At 48.6% G+C, this 26,099-nt stretch overlaps 1 protein-coding gene and 1 long non-coding RNA gene across 7 annotated transcripts in view; one reads left to right on the forward strand and one right to left on the reverse strand.

Annotated features, from left to right (window-relative positions):
* ABTB3 (ankyrin repeat and BTB domain containing 3) overlaps positions 1-26,099 on the forward strand; it is a 307,733-nt gene that overhangs the window by 222,305 nt on the left and 59,329 nt on the right. For all 4 annotated transcript variants that reach the window (XM_023631669.2, XM_023631671.2, XM_023631670.2 and 1 more), the window contains exon 4: positions 13,110-13,262. In XM_023631669.2, the coding sequence (XP_023487437.2) occupies positions 13,110-13,262 (153 nt within the window). The remainder of the gene's footprint in view (positions 1-13,109; positions 13,263-26,099) is intronic.
* LOC138921209 (uncharacterized) overlaps positions 2,313-26,099 on the reverse strand; it is a 35,288-nt gene continuing 11,501 nt past the window's right edge. For 2 of the 3 annotated variants that reach the window (XR_011433595.1, XR_011433593.1), the window contains one exon: positions 19,552-20,677. This is a non-coding gene — a long non-coding RNA (uncharacterized lncRNA). Of the gene's footprint in view, positions 2,503-10,732; positions 10,923-19,551; positions 20,678-26,099 lie in introns of those variants that run through there. The other variant, XR_011433594.1, reaches the window with a different exon arrangement.

Below are 26,099 nucleotides of genomic sequence, written 5' to 3' on the forward strand. Positions count from 1 at the left end.
AATCATTTCACTGTGCCACAGTCAGGGTCTTTTGAGTCAGTGCTCACATCCGTAAACAATAGGAAGGATTCGTTATGTAAAAATGCCGCAGGGGCGGGGAGCCCTATGGGAGTCCTGAGCTTGTCCTCCCTAAGGAGATCTTAGAGTTCATATGGCCCAGGGTCCTCACTCCACAGATGGAGAACTGAAGCTTCTCGGTGTTCACTGACTCGGTCAGCGCCGCACTGGTCAGAATAATGACTGAGCGTGTGGCCTTTGGATTCTGGTAGACCTGGGATCAGACCCCGGCTCTGCCCCAGGAGCTGTGGTATCCTGTATAAATTACTGAATCTCCCTGAGCCTCAGTGGCTCATCTGTCAAATGGCGATGATGATAATAATTTCCTCCCAAGGTTGTTTTTATAATTAAATGAAATAATATACCTTTAAGCTTTTTGCACAGAACCTGAAATATTGTAAGCACTCAAGAAATGGTGGATGCTATAAAATCCTGATAATGACCAGGAGGATGTGGATCATGATAATGGAAAAACGAGGTCAATAATTCAGGTTGCCTCATGTCTACTGCAGCCCACTTTCCAATACCCCATGCTACCAGGGTTCCCACCTGAAATTAGACTGACCCGAAGGACGTCCCTTAGAGCTGTATTATCCAATAGGTAGCTGCTAACCACACGTGGCTAAAGTTCAATTAATTAAAATTAGAATTTTAGCTACTCAGTCGCACTAGCCACATTCTAAGGGCTCAGTAGCCACGTGTGGCTTGTGGCTATCGTGTTGGACAGCACAGACACGGAACGTTCCCATCATAGCCGAAAGTTCTATTGGAAGCTGCCTTCCTGGCTTTTTTCCCCTCTAACTTCATTATGTATTTTTGTTATTTATTTATTTATTTAAAAATATCATACCACTATTGTAAGCTAGAAAAAAAGGTTCTCTGGTCTCTTGACTCTACCAGTGAGTACTCTTGAGGCCCCCAGAGCCTTCTGCAAACACACTTCTGACTCAAGGCACGAGTCCTTGTATGGTGGCCCGAGGCCCAGGAGGTCAGCTGTCTTTAGTCCATGTTTTCATAAGTAGGGTCCTGATTGATCAGGGCTGGAGTGTGAATTTGATCCATCCTGTCATTTTGCCAAGTGCGGCATAATGTGAATTCAAAGATTTAGTACAAGAGAACTGGAATCTCATTTCTTCAGAGCCACAGCCCCATGGCAAAGATGCCAAAGACAGCACGGGGGACGCTCCAGACCGTGCTCAGCCTCTCCTTTTGTTCGTAGAAGAGAGTCTGCTCAGTGTTTTGAAATTGATCTGTTAATGGAATATTATTAACCCCTGAGAAAGAAGAAAATCCTGCCATTTGCAACAACATGGGTGGAACTGGAGGGCATTATGCGAAGTGAAATAAGTCAGCCAGAGGAAGACAAATCCTGTATGATCTCATTTATATGTAGAATCTAAAAACGCTGAACTCATAGAAACAGAGAGTAGAATGGTGGCTACCCGGCTGGGGGTGGGGGAGGTGGAGAGATGTTGATCAGAGGGTGCAAACTTCCAGCTGTAAGATGAATGAGTCCTGGGGATCTAATATCAGACATAGTGACCATAGTTAACCACCCTGTATTACAACATCAGTTGTTGAGAGTAAATCTTAAATGTTCTCACCACAAAAGAGAAATAGTAATTATATGAGGTGATGGAGACGTTAACTAACCCTACTGTGGTAGGCATTTTGCCATATACATAGGTGTATCAAATCATCACGTTGCACACCTTACACATATACAATGTTATATGTCAATCATATCTCAATAAAGCTGGAAAAAATAGCTAAAAATTGATCTGTTAATTTTAAATTTAAATTTTTTCCTTGGAAGAGAACTGTTGCAAGGATGAAGACTGGGATAAAGGATAAAGGAGGAAGACTCCAAGGGCGTGTGTATTATTCTTTTTTATGGGTCGGGTTAATTATGATAAGTGCAAAAGCATTGTCAGTAAATTTTCACAAGGTTGATGTGCAAACTCAACCTCCTGTGACAAACATTGCACCTTTAAATAAACAAATAATTCATTGGAGCAAATATTTTAATAAATGTAGTTTCTGGGAACAAATATAGTCTCAAGGTAACAAATTCACAATCTTTAGAAGATAACTATTACAAGGGAAGGTTTTTGTCCTTTTTTTGCTAAACAGAAAGAAACTCAAATCCACGGTGACACAATAAAGGAAAAATAGAGATTTAATTTAAGTGTGGGAACTGATAAGAGTGTCTTAGAATTAGATTTGGTTATGAGAGACAAAAAACCCAAATAACAGGTGTTTAAACAAGATCGTAGTTTATTTCTCACATAAACCAAGTCTGTAAGTAAGAATCCAGGGTAGGTATGGCCACTTAAGCAATCGTCCGACATCCAGGTCCTGCTTCTACCTTTTTGCTCTGCCATCATCAACGTGTGACTTTCACCTCATGGTCCAGTCTGGCTGCTTGAGCACCAGCCATTGTATCTATATGCTTCCCCACAGAATGGAAGAAGAGCAGAGAAAGTTGGGACCCCTCCCTTTAAAGACCTTCCTAGAAGTCTCACAAGAAACTTCTGCTTATATCATCGTAAGAACCAGTCTCCTAGGTGCAAGGGAGGCTGAAAAATGTGTGCTAGGGGGTCATGAGTCCAGCTAAAGATTGGCAGTTTACCAAGAAAGTAGAGGAGAACACATATGGAGGAATACCTGGCAGTCTCTGCCAGAGTATAAAAATAGTCTCCATTAGCCTTCTAAACAAATGGTTATGGCGAACCCACTGTTTTGCATTCTCAGAGATATTTTTGTCAATTCATTCTTGGTGTTTCTTTTTAAATACTATTCTGATTTTGTGTTTTTCAACTGCAATTCTAACTGAGGAAAAATTAAAGTTTCAGGAGTTTACAATTTTATTCCAGAAGTTACAAGACCCTACATGGCCCTTCCCTGTCTCTCTCCGAAGTTACCTCCTACCAACCCACCTCCCTCCATTGCCCTCTCCTCCATCTGGGCTCCAACCACACCAAGCTGAGTTCCTCCAAAGCACTATGCCCCAGCCTGCCTCTGGACCTTTGCACATGCTGTAGCCACTGCCTGGAAATGATGGAATGCATGGCTACTAGGCCTGGCCCTGGGTCCAACTGCCTGCATGTGTGTCCCAGTACCGCTGCTTATAACTGTGTACCCTTAGGCGAGTTACATAACCTCTTTCTTTCGTTATCTGTAGAATGAAGATAATAATAGTACTTACTTTATGGTTCTTGACATTATCAAATGAGCCAATGAAAGAAAAATGCTCAGTGCTGTGCCTGGCATATAAGAGCCCTCTATAATAGCTAACTTTTTTGAGCATTTACTGTGTGCTAAGCACCTTACGGAAGTTCTCTCGCTTAATCTTCACAACAGCCTTGTGGGGTGGCCTTACTACTTCTCCTGTTTTACAAATGAGGAAACTGAGGCACAGAGAAGTTAAGTAACTCGCCCAAGCTCCCACAGCTAGGAAGTGATGGAGCCCAGGTTCAAACATAAGGCCTTCTGTCTTCAGGGTCCATGCCCTTTCCACCCCACCAGTGCCAGATTCTAAGGCACAGTGGTTTCCCTTGTAAGGCCGTGTGCTGCCTTTTGCAGACTTTATCATGATCCCTTTGGAGGCAGCGGCAGGCCCAGATGACCCCTGAGAGCCCACTCCTGACCTTTGCCTCTTGGCCTTGATCAGGCCAGGCCCTGCCCTTTTAGGCTATTTGAGCCACTGCTCCCAAGATACGAAGCTATGCAGCCTCTGCCACCTCCCAGATATTTATCCTTTGTTCCCGAGGCTGCAAGGAAGTTTCTGCGGCAGCCTCGACCAGAGCCTGCGGCTTCCCCACTTCTGAAGCCATGGCTCCCCTCCCAGGGCCATTTATATCCCGGGCCCCACCATCATTCCACCCGCTGGAGATCAGGTTCCCACCACAGAGGCCTCTGGGCCCCTAAGCCAGGCTGGCAGCCAGCAGCCCAGAGGGGAGAAGGGCAGGCTGGCCTTCTGGTCCCTGCGTGGGCTGTGAGGAAGGACCTCGGGCCTGCCAAGCATCTGCAGCTCAGAGCCGGCATTCTCTAGGCCAGAGGGTCTCAGCCATTGGTGGGCGTCGTCAGAAACCCCTGCAAAGAATAGACTAGATGCTGATGCCAGGGGTAGCGGGCTGAATCATGGCCCCCAAAATACCAGATCCTAAGCCCTGCAACCTATAAATGTTATTTTATAAAGAAAAAAGTTCTTTGCAGATGTGGTTCAGTTAAGAGTCTTGACTAGCAAGATTATCCCGGATTCTCTGGGTGGGCCATAAATCCAGTCACACGTCCTTATAAGAGAGAGGGAGATCTGACACACACAGAAGAGGAATAGGTGGTGTAAACACAGAGGGGGAGATTACAGTGATGTAGCCGCAAGCCAAGGAATGCTGGCAGCCACCAAAAGCTGGAAGGAGGCAAGGAATGGGCTCTCCCCTAAGTCCTCTGCAGGGAGCACGGCCCTGCTGACACCTTGATCTTGGACTCCCGGCCTCCAGCGCTGTGAAAGAAGACATTTCTGTTGAATTAAGCACCACGTCTGTGGGAGTTTGTTACAGCAGACACAGGGAACTAATATAGCCAGCAAATGGGCAGGAAGCTGGGAATGTGCATTTTAATCAGTTCCCCCAGGTGATTTTGAGCCCCCCCCCCCGGAAAGATGGAGAACTAGACAGAAACTCTGGAGGACTGTGAATTCCCACAATCCATCGTTTTTGCTCCTCTCCCACGCAAATTGTGAGAGACGGGAGCAGGTCGAATGCTTAAATGCAGAGGGGAAAGTACGAGACGGGGTGGAGTAGAGTTATGGGACTGCAGGCAGTGAAGTGATGGAGCCACGTCCCCAGGGAAACAGAGTTGGGGATGGGTGGCAGAGGAGCCCTTCCCGTCCAGGACGGGAGGGGAGGATGAGGGCTGGGGGCGAGCAGCGGGTTGTCGGCAGGGAGGGGACCCTTGTGATTCAGAGAGCATTTTTTGCTCTGCCTGAACCTGCCTGGACCTCAGCGCTCCGTTTACAGCCTCCAGCTCTCTAAGTCACCTTCTTCGGAATGTGACAGGGAAGCCAGAGAAGGTTCCGTGGTCAGTCACATGCGCCTGCTGGCACCGTTAGCAGAAATCACCTCCTCACCCCATACCCCTTGGCACTCGCCCCACGTCAGGGAATTTATATAATCACCCGTTAATGGGACTGACTTTCCCACTGCATAGGACTTGTCCTTTGGGTGCAAAATGGCTTACTGTTCCCTGAAAGCGTTCACCCTACCCGTGATGCTCTTGTTTCACAGTTCCCAAGCTGTGTGTGTGTGCACACCGGGTGTCAGGAAAGGGTCCTCCCAGTATCCGGCCCCCAAGCTCCTCCCTGCCCGCGCCGAGTGTGTAGGGCGGTGAAGGGGCAGAAATCAGTTTAGGAGGAGGAGGCTGCATCACTGCCAGCGATTAAGTCCTTTTACACGCGTCTCGGGTGTGTGTTAGGGTTCTCCAGAGAAACAGAACCGATAGGATGTGTGTGTGACCCAGGGAAGGGTCGAGGCTGCAGCTCGAATCCAAAGGCATTTAGCGGGCAGAAGTCCCGGTTCTTCAGAGGAGGTTGGTCTTTTTTCTCTTAGGGCCTCCAAGTCACTGGGTGAGGCTGACCCACCTTATGGTGGACGATTGTGTCTTATTCAAAGTCCACTGATTTAAATATTCATCTCATCTGAAAAAAAAAACCTCCACAGCAACATCCAGACTAGGGCTTGACCACATATCTGGGTACTATGACCTAGCCAAGTTGATGCATAAAGTTAACCATCACAAGGTGTATTTTTTTAAGCATTTACATTCCCAGGATGATGCTAAGCACTGGCATGAATACCAGATACCTACTAGACAATGAGAGGGGTGCTTGGTTCAGAACAAACTCCCCAAGACTGAAAGATTCTGTTTCCTAAGATGGTTGGAAGACTAAAGGAGAATTCTGGCAGGAGGCAGAACCCGCCTCCCACGATAGAGGCTGACATCACCTGACTCTTGCTCTCCCAGCCTGCCTTGCAACTTGGCTCAGGCTTGGGAACTAGGCTCAGCCAATGCGATGTACCACCCAACTTCAATCAGGAGGTCCAGGTATAAACTAGCTCCTTCTTCCATTCCACCGTCTCCTGGGCCTCCAGCCCCACTAGCAGCTCTCTCACTTCTGGCCTTACTTTCTCCCCTTGAAAATAATCATAGAATTCACCTTCCCCCGTTTCTAGCATGAGTCATAATACTCCCTAGGGCCTGGTTACTCCAAATGTGGTCCATAGACTGGCAGCTGCATCATTGCCTGGGAGCTTGTTAGAAATGCAGAATATCGGGTCCAGCCCCAGACCCACTGAACCAGAAACTGCATTTTAACAAGATCCCAGATGATTCTTACGCACGTTAATGTTTGAGAAGCACTGACCTAGAACATACCCCTTGGCTCCTCCCCCTCGGAGCCGTCTGCAGGACCCACCCTCATGGGCAGGCTGACCACACTTTGCACAGTAGGACTGTCACTATAGTAACAGCTGTGGCCACCTCTGGCCTCTGCCATCTTCCTAGCTTTGGTGCCCACAAATCCAGTGACATTACAGTGACTATTGCTATAGAAACCAGCCCTGGGGAGTGTCTACTATCAATTTTGCTGCTTTCCTTCACTCCCTGTATCTGCAATGATGAGCTTCCTAACCCACAGTCAAACATCTAAATTCCTCCCCAGACCAAGAAAGACTCAACAAATAACAGAGATGAAAAGTCAGGGCCGCAATTTATAAAGGAAAGGCGTGGCAAGGGCAGAGGTTTCCTTTGATTTCAAGAGGGGTGACAGGCACGTCCCTCTGCCTCGCTCTGTGTAACAAGGTCTTTTCCTCCATCTGGCAGAGAGAAGGTTGAGTAGATGCTAAAAACCACGTTGGTAATGAGAATGATAACAGCTACCACTTACTGAGCACTTTCTTGGTACCAGGCGCCAGCCTCCGTACATCATCCCATTCAATTCCTACAATCACCTCTGAATTAGTTTCCTGTGGCTGCTGCAAAAGTTGCTACAAACGCGGAGGCTTACAACAGCACATATTTATTATCTGACAGTGCTGGGGGTCAGAAATACAAAATCAGACTCAGCGAGCTAAAGTTAGGGGCTGGCTCCTACGGGAGGCTCCGGGGCAAAATGTGGTCCTTGCCTTTTCTGGCTTCTGGAGGCTGCCTGCCTGCCTTGGCTCCTGACCCCTTTCTTGCATTGGTCCAACTTCTTGCTTCCGTCCTCACATCTCCTACTGTCTCCTTGGACCTTCTTGCCACCCTCTTCTGAGGACCCCTGTGATGGCATCTAGGACCCACCTGGGTGATTCAAGATAGTCTTCTCAAAAGTCTTAACCTAATCACAGGTGCAAAGTCCATTTTGCCGTATCAGGTAACATTCACAGGTGCCAGGGATCAGGATGTGGACATCTTTGGGGGGCCATTATTTAGCCAACCACACCCTCTGAAGTAGGTACTGTTATCATGCCCATTTTCCTGACAAGACAACTGAGGCATGACAATTGAAATACCTGGTTCTAGGTCACACAACTAGAAGGTGGACTTGGAATCCAACTCTTGGTCAGTCTCTCTGCAAAGCCCAAGGTTCTCACCTCTGTGCTGTGTGGCCTCCAATGGCTTTGAACTCATCCACTGCGGTCACAAGGTTGGAGGAAATGAGCCAAAACCATCAGCTCACGGAAGAGTTTGAGCTTCCAGTTGGAGTTCCTCTACTGCAGCCTAAAACCTCAAGGTCAGGGCAGGACGTCAGTCAAACCACAGGTGTATCGTCGGCCAGGACTTCCAGAACAAATTAACACAGACTAGGTGGCTTGAACAAAAGAAATTTATTTTCCCACAGGGCCGGAGGCTGGAAGTCCAAGATCCAGGTGTGGCAGGTTTGGATTTTTCTGGCCACCCTTGCTGCGTCTTTCATGTGGTCCCCCTCTGTGCACACACGTCCCTGGCGTCTCTCTGGGTGTCTTAATCTCCTCTTCCTACAAGGACGCCAGTCATACTGAATCGGGGCCACCCTAATGGGCTCATTTTCATAGTCACATTCTGAGGCACTGGGGGTTAGCCTTCGATGTAGGAATCTTGGGGGGACACACTCAGCCCGTATCATCAGGTATTGTCTCTGACCTCAGGAACAAGGCAGTGTAGGCATCTGGATGAATTCCAGAGCCCTGTGGATGCCCTCACTGCCAGCTTTAGTGTATGGTCCACGTACCTCACCACTGCAATGAAGATCCTTAACTGAGCCACATCTGCAGAGTCTCTTTTGCCATCAACATTCATAGGTTTCAGGGAATAGGACCTGATGTGTTTGGGGGCCATTTCTCAGCCTAACATAGTGATCCTTCCTTACATATGTCCTGGCCACTCGCCTGCCCTGGAGGGACAAATAGGAGAGGATGCATGTGAACGCTCTTGGTGAGCTGTAAGATGTTTCTGCCTCAGGGCCTTTGCACAGTCTGTTACTGCCGCCTGGAATGTTCATCCCGTCTACACACACATTCACATATGGCTAGTTCCTACACATCTTTGAGGTTTTGTCACCTCCTCAGAGAGGCCTTCCCACCACCCACTCAACCCTGCTTATTCTCTATCCTCACACCCCAGCACTGATCACAATTTATAATTGGTTTATTACTTGTTGGTTTGTTTCCTATCTGTCTCCCCTGTTAGGCTGTTAGCTCTAGGAGAGGAGGGACCTGGTGAGTCCTGTCCTCCTGTCGATCCCCGGTCCCTGGAAGCGTGCCTGCAATGTGGGTGCTCCCTGAAGGATAGTTGGATGAATAAATGACGTTAATAGATTACACTGCGTCAGTTACACACGCATGGCAGGGTTTGGGTTTTATCCTTGCAGATAGTACCTCTGGGTACACCTGCGGCTTAGTATTCCCCAAATCCAACCACGACCTCTCTGTGGGAGGGTCTTATTTTCTAATCCCTTCAAAGGTTTCTCTCTCCATCGCTAGCACCTTCACGTGCTTCTTTGCACTTCCCTGCTCCACACACTAGACTCTTCCTGAGCCCCCAGGCAGCTGACTATTTTAATAGAATCAAAGAATTTTGGAGTAGGAAGGAACCAAGTAGACCAGGGTTGGCCAACTATGACCACCGCATCAGATTTGGAGACTAGAGTGTTCTTGGTTCTTTCCTCTTTGTATTGTCTGTGGCATCTCTCACTACAATGGCAGAGGTGAGTGGATGCAACAGAGACCATAGGGCCCATAAAGCCTGACATATTTACTCTCCAGCCCTTTACAGAAAAGGTTAGCTGACTCCTGAAATAGACCATTGGATCCAAATCCACCCACTTTACGGATGAAGACGCTGAGAGCCCAACGCTTAGAGGCCAGAGCCAGACCCCCTCCCCTGAGCTCCTGGCAGATTCAGGACTGGAATTCAGTTCTGCAGGATCCTAGGGCTTCTCCCACAAATCATACCATCCTCTTTAGCACCCAGCCCCTCCCCAGTGAAACTCCCTTTCAGGTCTTGGTGGTCACCTTCATCCCCAGCTCCCTTTTCACTGTCTTAGAGGCCCCACCCATGTATGTTCTCCGTCTCCTGCTTGAATCTGGGCCCAGCAACCTTCCTGAGCTGACTTGCTCTCCTGATCCTGCAAGAAGCCCCTCTGGGCTTTCTCTTCCCTTCTAGAATGTTCTCTCTGGTCCCACCACCACTGACCTTCTCTTCGAACGCCCCAGCAAAGATTTCTATGGCCACTGCCCTGTTTGAGTTGACTCTGTGCCCCTCTGTTCACCTCAGGCCACCTGTTCAGGGTTTCTCAAACCTGGCTTGCTCCAGAATTCCAGAAAGGCTTATTTAGAATGCAGATGCCCAGGGCCCCACCCACAACCCATCCAACCAAAACTCTGGGGGTGAAATCAGGGCCTTGGCAATTTTCACACACTCTCCCCGTGATTCTGACATTGAACACAGGCTCAGAACCACTGCACTAAGCCATGAGCCCTTCAAGCTTCCTCTGGGTTTGAGTCACTACAGACAACGTCAGAACAAAGTCTGCAGCCAGTAGAACATTGTTCTCTTAAAAATATATAAGGTGAACGCGATCTTAATACAAAGCCCTAGAATTCTTTCCCATCTCCAAATCCTGCAAAAGAAACATCACAAATAATACTATTTTTTCCCTCTAAGTAGACAGGATAAGAAGATTTTTAAATGAGTTGCTGGCAAAGAATTCATAAGCTTATAAACTATTGAGGTCAGAGTGACGGAAAAAAGGCAAGTGTTGAAAGGGGGGAATAGGTACGTAGAAGATTGCAGAGGAGGCTGGAATCCTGGGGTTCAAGGTTTCTTATTCTGGTGCTCGCCAGCTGTCTTGGTAAAGGTGTTATTCTGAAGGCAGCACAGCCTCTTTTCCTCCTCTTTAGTATTCATGAGGAGCTGGCTGTGCCCCGGGCCTGCATCTAACAGGAAACACGCCAGCCGAAGGGCAGTCTGTGCTAGAGACCCCGCCCCCCAGGACTGGGAGCTGGGAGCTGTGCTGGGGGCACGGAGCAGAGGGAACGCAGGACTGGGGTGGGGGTGCTGCCTCTGAAAAGCAACCCGGAGGGGAGCTCTCTGAGCACTCCGGGCTGGTTTCACCAGTAATGGAGACACGGGGACAAAAATAAGTCCTGCTCACCTGAGACAGTAGAATCCAATTCAATTTCAAGTCAGTGTGTGTTTATTGAATGCCTGATTCGGTTTAGGTGATGGAGAGAAGGAGAGAATGAGGGCGACAGCCTAAGCAGCGGGCTGATGCAGGCAGCAATTCCCTGGGAGTCTGCCCCACAGGTCCATGGGTCCAGAAACTCGATTTTATCCATTTCACCCTGTAAGAAATTGGTAAATCTTAGTCTGTTTCATGAACAAAGATTTATTAAGTGCTCACAGCCTGCCAGCACAGTCCTGGGGCTGGGGCTGCATCAGGAACCCAGCAGTCCCAAGTCCCTGCCCCTGTGGAGTTGACATTCTAGTGGGACATCTACAGCAGGTAAGGCCAGTGGGGTGCAGTCTACCACAGGAGGGGTCCTTGTGAGGTGCAGTCATCAAAAGAAATGTTTAGGTGGGATTTGAACTGTGGTTTGAAGGTTAAGTGGGGTCTAGACTTTGAAAGGGCTGGAAGCCTTACAGATAGGGAACTGAGCTGCGGGAGTGAGAGTGCACATGGCCATGCCATCAAGGGTCCATGACCAGGTCAGCTCCCCTGGGGTACCAAGTGCATGCTGGGTAACAGAGTGCATGCTGGGAAGTTGGACAAGAGGATGTCAGTATCACATGGGCAAATGACTCGGGTCTCATTCCCAGCTCTCATACTTGCTAACCTTGTGATCCAGGGCACGTGACAACCTCAATAAACTTCATTCTCCTGGTCTAGAAGATGGGCAATAATCATAACGAGCCTGTAGGTTGGGCCTAAGCATTTAGATGAGATCATGAATAGGATTAAATGAGATGAATGTAAAAGACCTAGCTGTTGAATATTAACGTCGGAGAAATAGGTTGCTCCCTAGGAAAACTGGAACCTGCCATCAAAAACGTGGTGGGAAGCTCCTGACATCTGCATCCCGTAAACCCTCTATTCACCACCCTCTTGTCACTCCCATGGCAACCCTGCCAGACTGAATGGCAGCACCAGGGCCAGGGTGAGGCAGGAGAAGTGCTTAGAACATATTTGCATGACCTGGCCTCCTTAAACTTTGCACCCTAGCACTTGCAACCCTGCTGAATGCCAGGAAACCTTTTTGAGTGTGTTTCTCAAAGTGTGGTCCTTGTTCTACCTAGATCAGTATCATAGGAGCTGCTTATTAAAATGATGTTCGTGGACTGTGCAATCAGCATCTCTGGAGAGAGTCTGCGTTTTAACACACACACACACCGGCTGATTCCCAGGCCCTCTAACAATACTTCAGAGCAGAAGTTCTTTGAGTGTGGCCCCCAGCACAGCAGCACCAGCATCACCCAGGAACTTATTGGAAATGCAGATTCTTGGCCACTTCCCCTGATCTACTGAGTGAGAGCCTCTGGGGGTGGGGCCCAGCAATCTGTATGCTAGCAGGCCCTCCACATAATTCCGATGCACAATACGTTCACATAGGGGAGGTTTTAATTCCTCCATCCTAGATGAATTAAGTCAGAATTCCTGGGCTAGGAATCCAGTGTCAGTATATTTCAAAAGCTCCTCCCCTCCCCCCATAATCCTAATGTGAGGACAGAGTTTCTCCTCATCACTGGAAGAACAGAAAGATGGCACAAATGTATTAGACTTAGAAAGTCATAGTCCAACCATAGGCGTTGTCTCAGTTAATTCTTGCAAACAAGCTGGACGCCCTACTGTGATCTCATTAGCAGGTGGGGAACCTGAGGCCCCCAGAGCTTCAGGGCTGTAGCCAAGGCTCCCAAAACCCCACTTTGGTGGCTTGACGGGGCTGCTTGCCGGCCTGGCTCTCCGGGAAGGCTGCCTGTTGACTTGGCTCTCTCTGCGCCTTTTCCAGGTGCAAAAGCTTGTTGGCAGCAGGGTGCCTGGGCCGAGCTGAGGCCTGGGAAAGCTCCAGAAGGATGACAGGGAGCAGGCTGGGGTGGGGAAGGGGGAGTTGGAGAACACCTTAGGAGTGGGTCCAGAATGGGGAGCCCCAAGTACTGATAACCCTAGGCGTCTGGGGAGGTCTCTGCTGAGCACCAGCCTCTGTGCTTGGCGCTTTAAGTGACTCATCTCATTTAGGTCCACATGATCTCCGAGGGAGAGAATACTAGCAGGACAGTCACATCGTATCCGTTCACAGTCACACTATCCCCTTTTACAGATGAGGAAACTGAGGCCCAAAGACTCGGGAGAACCTGCCCCGAGCTCTCCGGTGCGCTCGGGATGTCTCCAAAGGCTCTCCCACCGCTCCGGAACACAGAGGCAGGGTCTCCAGGGAAAGCGGGGTGGGGGGGATCGGCGACGAGCAGGGGGTGGGGCCGAGCCGGCAGCCCCGCTCCGGGCGCCCTAACGCGTCTCCATCGCTCCCCCGCTGCAGGCCCTTCCTCGTGCTGCCGCCGCTCATGGAGTGGATCCGGGTGGCCGTGGCGCACGCCGGCCACCGCCGCAGCTTCTCCATGGACAGCGACGACGTCCGCCAGGCGGCCCGGCTGCTGCTGCCCGGCGTGGACTGCGAGCCGCGCCAGCTCAGGTAGGGCCGCGGACCGCGCTCCGGGGATGGGACGGCGACGGGCCGGGCGCAGGAGGGGGCGCGCTGTCCGGCACGCCCAGCCCGCCCCCGGGAGGGAGGGCCGCGGGCAGGCCGCAGGCTCCGCACGCATTGCATCCTCCCCTCCAATCCGAGTCCTCCCGGGCGGTTTGCGCCCAGCAGACATTGCCCCTGCTGAGATCCGGGCTCCGCTGGTTTAAAAACAGACGCGGGCTTAACAATAAGCAGGTCCCTCGAGTTCCAGGGATGGGGGGCAGAAGCCAGGCTATGTGGGAATGCTCCGATTCTTCGATTACAAGATATGAGTGTGCCTTGTTCCTATTCCTATTCTTTCTATTTGTATTCTCTCTCGCCACCCACCTACCTTTTGCACAAGAAGTAAATTATGGTCTTCCTGTAGTTTTCCAACAAAACGTTGCAGAGTAAAATTTCTAGCTGGATAAGAGAGTGCCTTGCTTTTTCACATGCGTGGGGAGGGAATTCTTGCAAACAAGCTGGACGCCCTACTGTGATCTCATTAGCAGGTGGGGAACCTGAGGCCCCCAGAGCTTCAGGGCTGTAGTCAAGGCCCCCAAAACCCCACTCTCTAATTCTCACACCTGTATCCAGGTCTCTCCTCCATCAGCGTGGGAATTATCATGGGCCCCTCAGGGACCCCATGCATGGGGGCTCATTTTTATCCAAAGCAGAAGAAATAAAACAACGACTCAGCTGAGTCAAAACCTGGCTCTAAATGCAAAAAGCACAGAAACTGAGGGGGGGTGTTTGTGTGTGTGCGCGCACGTGTGTGCACTTTCCTGACTCCCTGTGCTGTTTTCCAGGTGGTCATTGTCACCACGTCCACATCCCCACGCCCCACCTGAGAAACTGCCCCTCCTCTAAAGTTCATCCAGCCCAATCACGTGGCCAGGCTGCAGGAGTTCCGCCCTCCCAGGATCTGACCGGGAGTCCACAAGGAAATGGAGGGTTTGCAGTATAAGCATAGCCTACTGGAAGCCCAGAGATGCCCCCCAGCCCAAGAACATGCAGGGGCTGATGGAAGTCATCATTGCTAACATTTATTGAGTGCTTCCATCGCTGGGGGCTGCTCTGAGCACTCTACACAGTTGTATCTAATATTCCCCAAACCCTGTGACGTGGGTACCTTTGTTATGCCCACTTTACAGGTAAGGAAACTGAGGCACAGATAGGTTAAGTAATGTGCCCAGGGTCATGGGACTTGTAAGTGTTGGAGCCAGGATATGAATTGAGGCAGCCCAGACCCACAGGCCCATAGGTGTGACCATTGAGTTGTCCTATCCTCAGGTTTCTGTCTGGGTGGTTTTTGGCTGTGCCACCATCCTTTACACTTTGTCACCTAGAGTATTGGCAGGTCTCAAGGAGAGGCTAGGGAGCAGCCATTTATTGAGCACCTACTATGTGCCAGTTATCAGTTGCAACAAGAAATTGACTTTAATCCCCGCCAGCTTTCTGAGGTTCGTCCAATCTTGCCATTTACAGATTAGGCAACTGTTGGTGTTTGCAGGTGGAGGTGCCAGGGCCAAGATCCTTGTGGCTCAGACTCCAAGGCCCATCCCTCTGCCCACCAGACTCTCCTGCTCCTGTGTCCTGGATGTGGCACCCTACCTGCAGGCTCGCTCCCCCCCACCCCTGCTCACTGTCCCCAACTGCACCCTGGGACGACCTTGGCACTCCAGCTCTCCTCGCATCAGAAGTTAAGGCTGCTGGCTGCTGGGGAAATACCATGTTTCCTTAACTCTTGCTGACAAGGTTCTCCTTGTGTGTCATGCTCTCAGGAGACCCCACAGCATAAAGTTAGGATACTGGCCTCCCGAGTCCCATTGCCTGGGTCCAAATCCCACCCCCACTGTTAATTAGCTGTGCAACCTTGGGCAAGCTAGCTAACCTCTCTGGACCTTAATTTCCCCACCTGTAACATGGACATAATAATAGCAGCCCCCATCAGAGGTTGGTGCAAGCCCAAAGTGGGGTCATGACAATGCCTGAAAGGAAAGAAGTGCTCACGACATGGTTGTCATTAGCTAGCTAAATTTGCTAAAATTAAATTTAACTAAAATTAGCTAAAATTGCCCCAAGTCTCGACTATCCCTGACATAGTGATGGAGGCTTCTCCCCAGGTACTGCTTGATAATCCTTAAAGGCTTTTGACACTTTCTCGTGTGAGCCTCAAAACGAACACTGTTGTTATCCAGGAAAGTGGTGTTGTCCCATTTTACAGAGGAAGAAATCAAGGCCCAGCAAGATTAGGTAACTCTCCCAACATCATAGAGATATTAAATGAGAGTCAGAAGCCAGATATCAGACACCCAAAGATAGAAGCAATTTTTTTTGGTCCCCAGCCCCAGACCTAGACTCAGCCCTCTTGAAGGATGCTGATAACTGTCTTCCAGATGCTTCTATCTCTTATCCTAACGCCATAGACTGAACTTGAGCATCAAGGGCCACTGTCCATCTCTACGCCCCTCCTCCAGCATGGAGCGTTTACCACACGGTCTAGTGATGAGTGTGTGTCGTTCTGACAATCACACCAAGGAAATTCAATTTCAGCGTCCGTCCAGTGTGCGGCCTCAGCCCTTGGCATTCAGGGTGTGCGTGTGAAGGATGCGTTCAGAGCAGGGAAACAAAAAAAAGTCACTTGCCTTTGAGTCTCTAGGCTATTTTTTGTCATTTCTCTCTCAATTCTTGACTCATTTGACTCCAGAATGATGGTTTGTGTGTAGAAAACACACTTTGTTCCAGCTAAATTTTCATCAAGTTTGGAAATCATCTTCACAGAGAAAACTAAATTATAGTATGTTGTTAGCTTCTGTAAATTAGAAGCATAAGACATACAAGTTCCATTAACTAGACTAAATTCAGTACATGAAAGAATGAACCAGTTTTTTTTTTTTAAAAAAAAAGAGTACCTATTTTTCAGATCAGGCTGCATATAGATACGTCTATACATGTGTTTTCCAATTTCATTTAATGTGACATGAAGGAGGAATTGCTGTCTCCAGTTGGCAGGAAACAAGATCAAAGAAGTTTTGTTCATTTAGATATCCAACAAGTAGGTATCAGACACCGACAGCATGCCTGCACCAACAGTTTTCGGGGTGAGCTGTCTCCAATCACTGTGCAAGACAGACTTTATTATCCCATTTTACAGAGAGGAAGGCTGAGGCTCATTGAGGTTCTGAAACTTGTCCAAGGCCACACAGCTACAGTGAGGCACATGAGGTCTAGAATGAGGACTTGGCGAGTGGAGGTGAAAATACAGCCCCCTTGTCTCTGCCCTCCCAGACATTCGTCTTCGATGTTGCCAAGCAGGTTTCTAGTTCTGAGTCAGTCCGAGCTGAGCTCCCCTCTCTAAATAAACAGCCCTAGAAAGATGGGGGCAGTTTGGCGTTCTAGTAAATGCAAGAACTTGGCACATGGTGTTGGCGGCCAGAGTGTCAGTGAATATTAGCACATATAATTACCTACCAGCTGGCCGAGGTTTCCTGGTGGGAGGCAGCCTGGATACCAGCTGGGCAGAGCAACCAGGGTCAAGGGTTCCCAGGTCTGACGCTAGCGCTGCCATTGATTTTCAGAGTGACCTTGGCCAAATGCTGCCTGAGCTCTGCTTTTGTCTTTATTCAGTTACAGTAAAGCCTCACCACAGTGATCGGGTTTGTTCTAAAGGAGCACCATTTGATGTGGCTGTGGTTTGTAAGCTGACAGGGGTGACCCATTTATTCTTCCTTAATTAAAGTGACAGATAATCTAAACCTGGGAAATTCAGCCTTTTTCTTTTCTTTCCTTTTCTTTTCTTCTTTTCTTTTCTTTTCATTGAGGAAGATTAGCCCTGAGTTAACATTCACCACCAGTCCTCCTCTTTTTGCTGAGGAAGACTGGCCCTGAGCTAGCATCCGTGCCCATCTTCCTCTATTTTATATGCGGGATGCCTGTGGCAGCATGGCTTGATGAGCAGTGTGTAGGTCCGCACCCAGGATCCAAACCGGTGAACCCCGGGCCACCGAAGTGGACCGTGTGAACTTAACCACTGCACCACCGGGCCGGCTCCCAGCCTTTTTTCTTCTTTTCTTTTTCCTGTCTTTTGGGAGGTCGGGGAGAGGCACAGTAGACTAAAGGAAGGCACCGGTAATATATCCTGGCAGGGTTTGCACATTGCCTTACTAGCCATTGGCTTTGAAACATTTCTGAAATACGAAGAGTACGCACTATCGTTTTTCCCTTATTTGTAAGAGGAGGTTTTTCTGCTCCAGAGTGAGGCCATGTTAAAATAAAGGTAGTGAGGGGTGTTCTCAGATCCTCTCTTAGCTGATAAACAGCACCTACCAGCAGGATTTGGGAGTTGTTAGAACCATGAGCATGCTCCAGGAAATGGTTCACCTTTCTGCAAGTCTTTCTTAAGTTCAAACCACATTTTGAGCTGTCCCGGGACGGATCAGTTTTGGGGTAGCGAGGTACAAAGAGTGTCAGGCTGGGACTCGGGACACCCCGGTCATTCGTTCTTTCCTTCACTCTTTCATTATGTTTACTGAACACGTACTAAGTGCCAGACCCCACACTAGATGCTGTCATTTGGTTCTGCTGCTTTCTAGCAGGTGACGTTGGGCAAGTCGCCTCGCCCATCTCACAGGGCTAGGTTCATCTCCTGTAAAGACGGGGTGACAGCTGTTTCACGGGGTGGGGAACCTCAGTATGGAGTCACATGTGAATGTCACCAATGGCACCGCTGTTTGATGTGCTGCCTTTAGCACTTTCCATGTCTCCTGGGCACCTTTGAGGTTAATAGCTTTTGTTATTTGTCCAGTGTGGGTCCAACTGGGTTCTAAGGTGAAGGTTGTTCCATAACAGCAAGTGAATTGAAACTCTGGTGCCTCTAACACAGCCCTGTAATGACTGCTGGAACTTGGAGTTCGTTTACCAAACATGTACGGGGTGCTGATGGCCCACCAGGCCCTGGGCGGGGGGCCAAGCATACCAAATCAGGGAAGACCCAGCTGGACCCAGAGGGCCACAGCATCTGGTGGCCACCGACTCACGAGGGAGACAGGCCCCATGCCCCAGGAGCTGCTGGCCCTTGTTCCTGTAAACACCTGTGACCCGTTAAGAGGCGGGTCTCCCAGATGAAGGGAATTCCAGCTCTTGGTGTCAGGAGGCGACATGCTCTCCATCCATCCCTTCCCATGTCTGTATGGTGCCCGGTCTTGTTCTGGGCTCAGAGGGGACAGAGTCCCCAGGACTTAAGTGCTGCTGGGGAGACACAGATAATAATAACGAACAGATGAGCGAGATAATTTCACAGTCTGAGTACTATAAAGAAAGTAAAACAGATGTGGGGTAGAGAGGAATTGAGGAGGGAGGAACACACTGACCAGGTGTTCAGAGAGCATCTCCAGGCCTTGGAGGGGAAGGGACAGTGTCACACTCCTGCTTTAGAGAAATACTTGCTATCATGGCCCGGGGCTTATGGGGACAACTGGGGGTAGGGGATCTGGAGCCACATCCATGCCAGCCATTTCCTTCGGTCACGTCCACATTGACCCCTGAATTCAGACCCGGGGCCTCCCTGTTCTCTCTCTCAGATCACCTGCAGAGACTGAGCACCTGGGCCTGGCACATGGCTCTGTGGGCCTGGGAAAGCTCCCAGCCTCTCACAGGGTCAGGAACTGCTCTCTCCTCCCCCGCTGAGTGTCCTTGTCCCTCCCAGGCTCAGGACAAATCCTACAGCTCCCCACGGCCTCTCTAGCTGGGCCAGCATGGAAGTGGGGCTTAGGAACGCCAACCCCCGCTTCACCTCCAGCAGATGTGAAATCCACGCTGCCCCCGCACCGATGTCAGTGCATTAGCGCCTCCTGCAAGACTGGAAACTGCCTGCTCCCTGACCCCAGGGGAGTCGCTTTGCAGCTCAACTGTCCTTCCCTAACAGTGTCAGGGACAGGCCACGGAGCCTGCTCCAGGAGCTGAGCTGGCAAGGCAGGCCTGCACTTAGCAGGCACATTCCAAGCACCTACTATGTGGCTGGCCTACTATGAGTTACACTGGGGGTGAAGTGGGAGCAGAGACGTCAAAGTAACTACAGAAAATTCTGGTAAATGCTCTAATATAAGGCAGTAGGTCTGAGAGAGCTAGAAATGCAAGAGGTACTGTTTGATCTGAATCCTGAAGAATAAACACATTTATCAGGTAAAGAAGGTGAAGACAGGAGAGGAGAGCAGAAATGGCACTGGAAAAATAAGTCCACACAGACGGAACCACATATGCAGAGGCCTGAAGGCAGGAACATGTATTGGAAGAAACAAGGAATTCAAACCAAGAACATAGGGTTCAACCCACACTGCTCTGAGCGCCTCCTGTGGGCCCGGCCCTGGGCCAGACATTGAACACAGCATGGAAAGCTGGGTTAAATTCCGCCCACGGAGGGTCTTCTACGCCATGCCAAAGAATTTGGACTAGATCCTGTGGGGAACCACCGCACGTTATTAAGCAGGGAAGCAATATCAGTTTTGTATTTTAGAAAGAGGGGCTGGTGGTGGCATGGAAAATGGGCTGAGGTGAGCGGGGAGGGGGCCTGGAGTCAGGAAGCTGCTGTAGGCATCCAGGTGAGAGATGCTGACAGGAGGACTAAGGCAGAAGCAGCGAGGATGGAAGGATAGGGAAGGATGCTGGAGAAACAGCGGAGGTGCAGGCAGCAGGACTTGGCGATGAATGGGACGTGAGGGAGTGCGAAGTGTCAGAGATGGCCCTGGTGGGCTGGAGGTGGCAGGTATAAGGCCATGCAGAGTTAATGTACCATGGATACAGAGTTCCGCTTTGGGAAGATGAAAAGTTCTGGAGATGGCTGGTGGCGATGGTTCCTGTGAAAGTACTTCATGCCACAGAACTGCACACTTAAAAATGGTTAAAATGTTAAATTTTATGTTATGTATATTTCACCACAATTCTCTTAAATAGCCCGGGGGGTGTGATCCAGTGAAAATGACCACACAGACTAGTGTATAACACGTCACCCTTGTGTGGAATGTACACGTGCGTGTTTGCTATCCGCAGTCCGGCGGTCCCTGGAAGGGTAGATATGAAACCGATAACCAACATCGTAATTGGAAAACGGGGTGACTCGGGTTCCTGTGGCCGCTGTGACAAAGTACCACAGACCGGAGGGCTGAAAACAACAGGCATTTACGGTCTCACAGATCCAGAGGCTAAAAGTCCAAAATCAAGGTGTCGGCAGGGCCACGCTCCCTTTGAAGCCTCAAGGAAAGGGTCCTTCCTTTGCTCTTCCAGCTTCTTGTAGCTCCAGGCCTGCCTGGGCTCGTGGCAACCTAACTCCCGTCTGCCTCCTTCTTCACACGGCTTCCCCCTGTGTCTCTGGCCAGATTTTCATCTTCCTATAAGGATACCAGTCATTGGATTAGGACCCACCCTAATGACCTCATCTTAACTTGATATCATGTACAAAGACCCTATTTCCAAATAAAGTGACATTCACAGGTACAGGGCGGAGGGGGAGAGGTGGGTTAGGGCTTCAACATATCTTTTTAGGGAACCTAATTCAACCCGTCGCCCGGGGGACAGAGACGGGAGGGAAACTGACTTGACTGCTGGATTTTGTAGTATGTACGTGTGACACCTATTCCCCCCACCAAACTTTTATGTGAAAAATTGACTCTGAGGTCCCTGTCTTGGGAGAGCGTGTAGCCAGGGGTGCTTTTAACAAACACAGGATAAGGACGAGAGGGGAGAAGTAATAACGGGTTCAGTTTTGAAAATGTGGAGTTCAAAATGCCGTTGTGCTTGGCTGTCCATGGAAATGAGAGTCTGTGTCAGGCTTCCCCATCCAAGCAAGGTTGCCAGGGAATTAAGCGCTCACCCTGTCCTCTAACCCGAGAGGAAGCAGAGCACAGTGGTTAGGAGTGCCGGCCTTGCAGCCTGACTGTCTGGGTTCAAATCCTGCCTCGACTTCTTACTCTCTGTGTGACCTTAGGCAAGTTACTCTCCTCTCTGGGCTTCAGTTTCTGTATCTGTAAAACGGGGACAATAATATGCCCACCTCGTAAGGTTGTGGGGATGATTAAGTAAAATAATATATGTAAGCCATTTAGCACCCTGTAGCATGTAGCACACTGTGTCATAGGAAATGCACATTAAATATTAGCTGTTATCTTATTCCTCTCCCTCTGGACCAAGAAGGTCAGCTCCTCCTGGTTGCCAAAAACAATAGCCTCAACTTCCTCTGAGAGAGAGGGGAAATAAATATGTTGAAGCGATGTGGTGGTATACCGTTGGGGATATGGTTTGTAGCCCAGGCTGAGGTCTGGCAGGCCTTGGCCCTTCTGCCACGGCTGGTGAATCAGTCCCCGTGGGTGCAGGAAGAGAATCAGCTGGGACTGACTGGCTTGGGGGCCATTGTCCCCACCCCAGTGACTCAAGAGTTCCTCTGAATGAAGCGAGTTTTATATTTTCTCTGAAATATGAGATTTTTGAAGGCGATCATTGGCTGGAGTACTGAACCATGTCCAAAGCAATTGGGTGTCCATCACCAGCTGCATTTGCAACCTTAGATAGGGTCACTAGTGGGAAGAGAGAGCAGAGGGCAAGGAGGACATGAGTAGACAGCAAATATGGCCCTTGATTGGCAGGGCCTTGTCCCAAGGGAGCAGAGGTTAGGGGGCATAGAATATTCCAGAAGAAAGGGTCACAACATAGACTTTATCTCAGGCAGTTGGCTTCATTCTCATTAGGGCTGGGGCAGAAATCAGTTACCTTGATTATAGGGCCTGCAACAGAGCCTGGCACATAGTTGGGGCCCAATAAATATTCATCGAATGAATGAATGATGCAAAGGGCTTTTTGTTGATGATATTATAAGCAAAGAGACTAAGACTTTTCCTAATTCCAATGCACAAAGCCTTCAACATGGAGACATTGGTAGGCAGATGAGATTCCGGTGTGGAACTCGGAAGAGAGCTCTTAACTAAAGAGGCCTTTGGGGGAGATGCTGGCAGACAGGTGGCCATTGAAGTCATGGATGTGGATGAGATTGCCACAGGGAAGAGACTGATGAAGAGGCATCATCCTGAGATGAAGGAAGAGTGGTCTGAGGTCAGAGAGAAACCCAAAGAGAGTGAGGTGGCAGACACCAAGGGAACTAAGATGGAGAGGGGCCACCAGAATCCAAGGCTGCCATCAGCGAAGAAGACGCAGACCAAAGGAGGCCCCCTGGCTTGGCAGTAAGGGAACCATCATCAGCATCCTTTACAGCAGCCGTCTCAACAGCCTGGTGTGGGCAGAAACCAGATTGCAGGCGACAGACAGTTTGCCAACACTTGGAATTTGTTCTGAGCTTCCAAAGTGTTAAAAGCAAAACAGAAGCACGTTGGATGCTTACAGCAACATAGAGAGCTGCATCTGAATGGCATTTGGGGCTCCCTTCCAAAATGGGGCTTCCCCACCAGGCTGGCAGTCTGAGGGTATGTGGTTTGCCGTATGGGATTTGGCTTCCTGGGAACAGGGATTTTTTTTTTTTTTTTTGCCCACTCTTGAGTCTATTACATTTCTGCCCAAGGTGCTTGTTTATTCATCTGCCAGCAAACCTCCCAAACTTGAGTTTAAAATATTGGCTCACAGGAACATTATCTTCCCTTAGTAATTAGGCAACCAATCCTTACTACAAAGCCATATACTTGGTAGAAAGTACTTCATACAAAGCCATCACAGGGGTGCTTAGGGTAAGGAAGAGCAGGGCCTATCCTTCTAAAAGTTCGTAGTCATCACAACATTCCACGTGTATGTGCCATTTTTCCGAAGTGATCTTACTTTTCATCAGTTCATTAAATCGCCCTACAAGAGCTTAAGAAGCACCAGACTGGATTTCCAGAGTCCTTTCTAACTCTGAAGGTTATTCAGTCTTGTGGTCTGATGTTCGATGAGCAAATGGTAATCACACTGTTACCTGTGGGGGAAACTGAGGCATGCAAAGGGTGAAGGAAATAAGTGGGGCTTCAGCTCATGCCCTCTCCTATATCTTACAAGATGATAGAGGAAACTAACAGTCAAGACCCTGCGTGGGCCAGCACTGTCCTGGGGGCTTCTCACGCTCTGCTCCATCCAGTTCTCCCCGAACCATATGGAGAGGCTGTATTTTCCTCTTCACACCTGAGAAAACTGGGGCTCTGGGGGAATCTGCCCATGGTCACACATAGAACATGCCCCATTTTGGATTTGAACCAGGGCTGTCTGACTCTAAGGCCCAAGTTCCCTCAGCTAAAAAGGTGGCTCCAATCAAAGAGTCAACACTGAGAAATGGAAAGTAACTTTTGAACGAGGCCACAGGTTCACCTTGAAAGGCTCAGCCTCCAGCCTTAGTTCCTCCTCGGAATTCAGATGCACAGCAGCCTCCTGTGTCAATCTAGCGTTGTCAGCATTGTCCGGTGCCAGAGATCCCTGTGAAGACTTGACATAGAAATAGCCTACCAAATGGCCAGGAAATGCATGAAAAGGGCTCAACCTCACCAGTAATCCTGGAAATGCAATCAAAACCACACCCAGGTATGCATTTCATACCCCTCAGATTGGCAAAAACTTAAAGGCTGATGCTATCGGATTTGAGCAAAGATGCAGAATAGTGAGAACTCTTAAATACGACTGTGGGGAGGTCTGAATCTACTTTCAAGTAAACCTCAAAACATATAGTTCTACTCTTACGTCTATACCCTAAACTGTTCCAAATGGAAATAAGGAGACGTGCAAAGATGTTCATAGATGCAGTGTTTGTAATGGCAAGACAAAGGAAAGGAGAAGAAACAAGTCGTCTGTCTAAGGAGAATGGATGAATAAGTGATGGTATGTTCATTCAATGAAATACCAAGTAGCGATGAAAATAAATAACTAGATCTACATGTTATTGCCTAGCTAAGTCCCAGAAACATAATATTGTGCTAAGAAAGCAAGTCCAGGCAGGATTTGTGTAGTATGCTAACATTTACATAAAGTTTATCAACATGCGAAGCAGTCTACCTATTATTAGGAATTCATAAAAGTAGTACAAAGCATGTGTAGGGATGATAAATGTCAAATTCAGGAGAGAGGGTAATGTCAGGAGGGTAGAAGAGATGATGGAATCAAGACAGGTGTACAGGGGGCCTTTGTACTTAGAAGGTTTTATATTTTCAGCTGGGTTGGCTGGTGAGCATGTAGGTGTTCACTGTATTACTTTATATTTTATGTATGCCCAGAATAATTTATTAACAAGAGAAGTTACTTAGCCAGTGTCTGCAACAGCATATTTAGAAGGCCAGTTCTGGGATATTAATAGGCATTATAAAAAAATACTGTGTTCAGTTTCAATAAATTTGGGAAACACTGACAAATAAAATTGAATAGGTTTTTAAAAAAATTTCTCAATGCTTTTAACAGCCTATGTTTCTTGTAAATCCCAAAGAGAAGGTTATCCATGTAAATCTTTTACGGTAGAGCAGGGGTCAGCAAAGTATAGCTTCCTGCCACCTATTTTTATAAATACAGTTGCGTGGAAAAATAGCCATGCCCATTTGTTTAATATTGTCTCTGGCTGATCTCACACTACAGTGGTGGAGTTGAGTAGTTATGACAGAGACCATTTGGCCCACAAAGCCTAAAATATTTTCTATTTGGCCCTTTACAGAAAAAATGTGTGGACCCATCATAGAGTATCGTATGGGACTGGTGTTACTGGGAGTGCATTTTGGGGTTGTAACACTCCAACTTTGCCCGAACACCTCAGGAAGTGGTGTGTTTATTTGTGAAGATCATTATATAGGAGACCATCAGTTCTTTCTAGAATTCCTTGGAAGATGGTGTGTGTACTTTCTTCTTTGAATCTCCAGCACCTAGCACAATAGCCAGCATATACTTACCACTTCCTGTGTACTTCACTGAACTGACTTAAATTTAAAAACCATTTATGGAATGGATTAATTAGATATAGATTCATTAGCTGTAATAGACATGCAAAATACCTGTGGTTTGGATAAGATAAGAGTTTAAAATTCTCCCTCATGTAACAATCCAGGCATAAGCAGTGCTGGGCTGTTATGGCAACTCCAGGTCAGGGACCCAGGCATCTTCCCTCTTGTTGCTCTGCCATCCCTTAGGTGATACCTTCCTCTGCATGACCCCACCCACCAGGACTACATCTATCTAGTGGGAAGAGGGAAAGTAAAAGGATAGGGCATGCCCCAGTGATTGCACACATCACTTCCCCTCACTTCCTATTGGTCACACTTAGTCTCGTGGCCATATCTAACCACAAGGGAACCTGGGAAATGTAGTCTTTATCTGGGCAGCCATGTACCCAGCTGAACATTCAGGTCCTACAATACATGAAGGAGACAAAGGACTCTGGAGAACAACAACCAGTCTCTGCCAAACAGGGATACATTAAGGTCTTGTCAAAATCAGGGGTGACTCCTTTCTCTAAGAGTAGGCCTTATTTTCAGCTCTTTTAAAATAAGCTGTGATGCCAAAGCAAGAGATATATAATGCTTCTTCATTATTTTTTACTTAAAATAACATATCAACACATTCAGCTATGAGCACACTAGTTTCATTCTCCTGGGTGTTTGTGACCCTTGCATTTGAGAGAAATCTTTCTTCATATGTTTGAGTAGACCCGGAATTTCTATTTTGCAGGGGGAGGCAGGCAAACACGGTGGGTTTCTCCACTAACATCTACTTCTAAGGAGGAGGAAGGTGCCAGGCCCCTTGATAGTTCTTTCGAGGCAGAAAAGATTGGCTGGGAGGAGGATGTCACACTGTCTTTACCTTATCTGA

This window comes from Equus caballus, chromosome 28, assembly GCF_041296265.1.
Source record: "Equus caballus isolate H_3958 breed thoroughbred chromosome 28, TB-T2T, whole genome shotgun sequence".
In the NCBI taxonomy this organism is placed as follows: Eukaryota; Metazoa; Chordata; class Mammalia; order Perissodactyla; family Equidae; genus Equus; species Equus caballus.